This window comes from Triticum urartu, chromosome 4A (assembly GCF_056163025.1).
Source record: "Triticum urartu cultivar PI428250 chromosome 4A, HENAU_Tu73, whole genome shotgun sequence".
NCBI classification, from domain to species: Eukaryota; Viridiplantae; Streptophyta; class Magnoliopsida; order Poales; family Poaceae; genus Triticum; species Triticum urartu.
Genome location: NC_141876.1, coordinates 12,520,459 through 12,526,586, shown reverse-complemented (window position 1 = coordinate 12,526,586; position 6,128 = coordinate 12,520,459). Strand labels below are relative to the sequence as shown.

Sequence of the window (6,128 nt, the reverse complement as noted above, 5' to 3'; positions counted from 1 at the left end):
CTTAGAGCGGCTCCACTGACATCGGCGCTTGGGTTGCTTCTTGGAGGGGTCATCTCCCGATGTCTCGTCGCCATTGCCTTTTTTGGGGGTGTCCACCATGTATATATCATATGATGAGGTGGCGGTCCAGCACCCTGTGGGCGGTGGTTCCTGTTCGTCTCCTGCATCGTCGTCCATACCGTCGATGTCTTCGGAGTCGAAGTCGAGCATGTCGGTTTAATCGTCGACAGTGCCTACTAAGTGGGTGGTGGGTGGGGAGCGAATTTCTTCGTCGTCCGCATCCCATTCTAGCCGGACATAGTTCGGCCAAGGTTCTCCTGACAAGGCGAGAGACCTTAATGAATTTAGCACGTCGCCGAAAGGTGAGTGCTGAAAGATATCCGCGGAGGTGAACTCCATGATCGGCGCCCAATCGGATTCGATAGGCACGGACGCAGGCGGCTCGGAGTCCGTGGCCGGAGACGAATCCAGTGGTTCGGCAACACGGCTCTCGTAAGGGGTGAAGTCAGTATCCGACTCCATCGCCACTGAGAGTGCGGCCTCCATGGCAGGGTCCATCCCCCCGTCCTCGGATGGCACGATTTGCTCCGGATTGAGGGCTGAAGTAGTTGCGGGTGTGATCTCCCAAACACTGTCTGATGGCAGAGTTACGTCATGCTCGTCGTGATTGTGCGGCGCACCTGACATGGGCCTGAATCCGTCGAAGATCAAGTCTCCGCGGATGTCGGCAGTGTAGTTTAAGTTTCCGAACCTGACCTGATGGCCAGGGGCGTAGCTCTCGAGCTGCTCCAGATGGCCAAGCGAGTTGGCCCGCAGTGCGAAGCCGCCGAATATGAAGATCTGTCCGGGGAGGAAAATCTCACCCTGGACCGCATCGTTACCGATAATCGAAGGAGCCATCAAGCCTTATGGTGACGGTACAGTGGAACTCTCAATGAAAGCATCAATGTCGGTGTCAAAACCGGCGGATCTCGGGTAGGGGGTCCCAAACTGTGCGTCTAAGGCGGATGGTAACAGGAGGCGGGGGACACGATGTTTACCCAGGTTCGGACCCTCTCGATGGAGGTAATACCCTACTTCCTGCTTGATTGATCTTGATGATATGAGTATTACAAGAGTTGATCTACCACGAGATTGTAGAGGCTAAACCCTAAAAGCTAGCCTATGGTATGATTATTGTTGTCCTACGGACTAAACCCTCCGGTTTATATAGACACCGGAGGGGGCTAGGGTTACACAGAGTCGGTTACAAGGAAGGAGATCTACATATCCGTATTGCCAAGTTTGCCTTCCACGCCAAGGAGAGTCCTATCCGGACACGAGACGAAGTCTTCAATCTTGTATCTTCATAGTCCAACAGTCCGGTCAAAGAATATAATTCGGCTGTCCGGAGACCTCCTAATTCAGGACTCCCTCACCAGTGCAGCGACACAAAATTTACCATAGAAAACGTTCGTTTTGCCACGTTTAAAAAGCTGACATCATATTTGTAGTGCGGTCCTTGGATATCGGTCCGGGCTTAGGTTTGCATATATTATGTGTCGACTACAGAAAGAAGACACAGGGTGCGTGACTTGAGTATGAAGCATTGCTTCATAGAGTATCTAGGACTTAATTCCCGATCAATATACCAATTTATTTGAAAGATCAATATATCAATTTATGGATGGAACACGCGCATTGCTCACACGTTGATGTTGAGTACCGTGAGCGAGTCATCCTTGTCACCGGTACGCGTGACCACATTTTGCTGTACGTGCCGTGATGCCACAGAACATGCTCTCCGATCTTGGGGCAACTATTCAAGGGCAAGGAGTTGACGTTGCCTTTCTTCTTTTGCTACTATGTTAATGATTAATAGGCAAACATATTTATTTGGCTCTAGCACTTTGTTTTCTTACAAGCACACCGTAGAAATGCAGTATAAATCACATATTTGCGTGTATATAGCACGTTCAAGTTGATGAACATAAGAATTTCCACAAACCCTTATTTCTCGGACATCGATCCGGGCTTAGATTTGCATATATGCTATAAAGCATTGCTTCAGAGAGTATCTAGGGCTTAATTCCCCGCCATATATATATCGAGTTATCGATGGAACGCGCGTGCATTGCTCACACATTGATGTTGAGCACCATGGGCGAGTCATCCTTGTCGACGGTGAACTCCTGTGTGATCTTGCAGCCGGTGGGCGTGACCACGTCGACGTGGTACGCGCCGTGATGGCCGCGGAACTTGAACTCCCCGTTCTCGTCGGCGTGGCCGTGCGCGTGCGTGAGCCACTCCTTCTTCAGTTGCAACAGCCGGCGTCCGGCCTCGTTGATGTCCCCCTCGGCGTTGACGAGGTGCGCGGAGTCGCGGCTCATGAAGAGCTCCCAGAAGCCCCAGAGCATGACACCCTCCACCGCCGGGTGTGCGTACGCCTCCCGCAGCATCACCTCCAGGTCGTCGGCGCGCACGTACTCATTCGCCGCCGACACGTCCAGCTCTGTGAACCAGAGTGGGAGGCCGAGCACGGCGAGCCGGTCCAGCACATTGCGGATCACCGGCCCCACCGGGTTGCTCACGTGGCCCTGCAACCCGACGCCGCTCACCGGCGCGCCCTGCTCCTGCAGCCCTATGATCTGCTCGATGTAGGCCTCGGGCGTGGCGCGGATGTCGCACATGCCCTCCACGTTGTAGTCGTTGACGAAGAGCAGCGCGTCGGGGTCGAGCTCGCTGGCCGTCTTGAACATGGTGGCGCGGATGTCCTTGCCGAGCTTGTCCTGGTAGAAGGAGCCGTGCAGCATCTCGTTGTTGACATCGTAGTGCCGGAACTTGCCCTTGTATCGGGTGAGCAGGCTGTCGATCCTGCTCTTGACGGCAGCGGACAGGTCGTCGGTGGAGAGAGTCTTCACCCACTGCTGCACCATGTTGTCCACCTCCCAGAAGATGCAGTGGCCGCGCACGCACATGCCGTTGTCGGAGCAGAGCTTGAGGAGGTCGTCGGCGTCGGCGTAGTTGACCTGCCCCCTCTGCGGCTCCGTCCAGTACCACTTGAGCTCGTTCCCGAACACGGCCCAGTTGAAGTTCTTGGTGAAGAAATCCACGAAGTCCTCGTTGTCCATGTTGGTGCGCATGATGCACGCGCCCAGCGGGAAGCTGTTGGACACCTGGCGCACGCGCACATCCACACATTCTGCGGCCTGCACCACGGCGCCGTCAGCCCCCGTCAGCTTCACGACCACATCACGCTTGCGCACCTTGTCGGTGATCTTCCTGAGGTGCTTCATCCGGGCCTTCCGGTCGACAGGGAACACTTGGAAGCCGGCGACCATGAGGTCCAGGCCGGCATCGGGCCCCTGGACGTACACCATGGCGCGTGATGCCGGCTTGGCCTCCACGCGGAACGAGCCACCGATCTCGTACCACCGCTCGTCACGCGCCAGGACCTGCCCGCCGTTGAGCCATTGGCTGTCGACGGCGACGGCGATGTTGATGTTCTGCGCGCCGGTCATCTGGCCGGCGACGCGGACCCAGGCCGAGACCTGGTACGTGGCGTGGAGGGTAAGCTTGTCAGTGATGATCTGCGCGGGGCCCATCCACGTCTGCGTTCGGCCGGTGACGTGGATGTGCTTGCCGTTGAGCGGCTCGTCGTCCAGCGCCAGGGACTCCTGCGCCATTGGAGGGAGCACGCGCGGCGAGCCATCACGAACGGCGAGCGCGCACGGCCCGAGCGGGAACCAGCAGTTGAGGCCGTCGTCGAGGTTGCTGTTCTGGATAATGTTGGCACCGTACTCAAGATTCTGTACAAGAAAAGAAGCAGGATTAAAACCACTTCATGACTGTCTACTATAACAAGTTTGATATGGCTTCAGCGTAGAAGCGATGATGACCGTGGCGTGCCTTCGGCTCGCTGCAGTGTTTGTAATCATCGTTAGGTGCTCTATAGACCTGGATATAATTTTTGTTGGTGCTCAGAGGATGAACAAATAGGAAGTTTTCCTTAGAAAAAGAACTTTGACCACCGTTTGCATGGCGTGATGATTCTTGGTGTGCATGGTTGACCAGTTGACCCATGTTGTCAACGCTTTAAGATCCGGGCAAATATATCTCCTGAATTCCTGATCTTGTCGTTGCTTTAAGGTGCGCGCTCACTTTCTGAAGCACTGTTTTCAATTTTGTGTTGTACGTACCTCGCATGCAGTCTTGACGCATGGTATTAAGAAGGTACTACTACGATTCAGGCAACATACTTGTGGAACAGTAACGTGAGAGTTTAGCTGATGCTTCGATTGTAGTACTAACATTTGTTGTGTTATTACAACGTGAAAGCTTATCTGATGGATCGGGTACTGAACTTTGGTGCTGATGACGAACTTCAGAGTTACCAGAATGGCGTTCACCTGAAAGTCTGGCGGCGAGCACGGCGGTGCCTTCTGGGCGTGCTTGACCACCAGGCAGTCGAGCAGCAGGTCGACGCCGGCCTTCGGGCCTTCGATGTAGATGGTTGCCTTGGCCACGGTGCTGTTGAGCAGGAACTTGCCCTGCAGCTGCGCCCAGTCCTTGTCCGACGCCTGCAACCTGCGCAACGTTAACATGCAGAAGAAAAAGTATGAAAAACAGGCACTGCATGCACAAATGTTTTTAAAAAGTGATTGGGCAGGAAAATGGCCATACTTGCCGACGCTGATGTACTGCTGCCTGCCGTCGGCGGTCTGCACGGCGAGCGTGGCGCGGACCTCGCAGGGCGAGACGTTGGCCCCGGAGAGGCGCACGGTAGCCGCCACCTCGTACGCCGTCTTGCGCTGCAGCCGCGCCGTCACGTCCTGCATGACGCCGTTCCACGTGTCGGTCCTCCCCGTGGCGGCCACGAAGTACTTGCCGGTGGCCGGGAGCACCTTGCCGTCGTCGAGCGAGTCGTGCAGCTCGATCTTGCACCCGCTGCCGGACCAGCCGTCCAGCCCGCCGTCGAACTCCGGGTTCAGGATGATGTTGTCGTCCTCCCCGCCGTCGCCGGCACGCCCCCCCGCGTTGCCACCCATCGCCATTGCTATGCTCGACGTGACGCGCGCGCACCGATCGAGTAGTGTGCGTGAGGGCGGCTGTGAGCTATACTGGCTGGCGATCGCTTGATCTGGCTGGTTAATCTGAGGCTAATGCCGATGAACGGTGGCCTATATATACCGATCACCGATCGCAGGTTCGGAGCCTGCAAAGGCAGACAGAGAGTGGCCAACGAACCATTCCGAACAAGTAATCTGCCTGGGATTGCAATGCAAGCTACACAAGGCGCCGTTATTCAAAGAGATTTAGAGAAAGGAACTGAACATGGCGGCGATACGCCAACCGTAACGATCACTTGATCTGCCACTGGCTCTTCTCATGGGTTAATCCACTTACCGCATGCCTTGGAGCGGATGGTTGCTTCAGCTTAGGAGTTGAATTATCGGAGACATTATAATCTGATTCTGAATGATCGTAATCAATTCTTGCACTGCAATATAAGGCTCTCTACTCTCTTTCTCTCTCTCTCTCTCTCTCTACTCTAGGGAGATGGATGGATGCCAGTAGGAGGAGTCTGGACGGACGAGCATGGCGGAAGGCGTTGGAGTGAAGGGGAGGGCGACGACCTAAACACCGGAGCTAGTGGTCGAGATTGTGTGCGAGCCAATCGGGGTGGGGAGCGGGAGGGCTACGGCAAGCAGGGGATGGATGGAGGCGCTTTGCATGCTCAGGGCGGCGGGCGATGGCATACGAGGAGAACTAGCTGGATCGGCGGTTGGTCTGTCACCGTCGGCGAGAATATATATGGGCACGTTAAGGTAGTGGCCGGACTACTGCTGGCTTGCTCAAGCAGGCTGTGCCTGTGTGTGCTACTCCTGGATGACGGGAGATTACTTTCCTTACTACGGAAACAATATCTGGGCAGATTTTATTAGAAAGAAAAAAGTTCATGGAACTGAAAAAAAGTTCATAAATCAAAAAAAGTTCATCCATTTTCAAGAACAATGTTCATTAAATTTCGAAAAAAAATCATCAATATTCAAAAAAATTCATCAATCTCAAAAAAGTTCACAGAATTTTAAAAAAAATCATCCACCGGCGCCTAGACGGGCCGGCCCATTTACGGACGCCGCAGGCGC

At 54.7% G+C, this 6,128-nt stretch overlaps 1 protein-coding gene across 1 annotated transcript; it reads right to left on the bottom strand.

The window, feature by feature from the left end:
* Positions 1–1,917: 1,917 nt before the first annotated feature.
* On the bottom strand, positions 1,918–5,145 carry LOC125550234 (endo-1,4-beta-xylanase 1). Its single transcript, XM_048713180.2, has 3 exons — positions 4,663–5,145; positions 4,389–4,566; positions 1,918–3,788 (listed from the first exon to the last, which is right to left on the bottom strand). The coding sequence occupies exons 1-3, from the start codon at positions 5,031–5,033 to the stop codon at positions 2,118–2,120; spliced, it is 2,220 nt and encodes a 739-aa protein (XP_048569137.1). The 5' UTR covers positions 5,034–5,145; the 3' UTR covers positions 1,918–2,117.
* Between the last annotated feature and the right edge of the window lie 983 nt (positions 5,146–6,128).

Coding starts and splice junctions, on each gene's coding strand:
- LOC125550234 (XM_048713180.2), bottom strand. CDS start 5,033: ATGGCGATGGGTGGCAACGCGGGGGGGCGTGCCGGCGACGGCGGGGAG. Junction 4,567..4,662: donor CAGTACATCAGCGTCGGCAA/GTATGGCCATTT, acceptor AACGTTGCGCAG/GTTGCAGGCGTCGGACAAGG. Junction 3,789..4,388: donor GCTCGCCGCCAGACTTTCAG/GTGAACGCCATT, acceptor TTTCTTGTACAG/AATCTTGAGTACGGTGCCAA.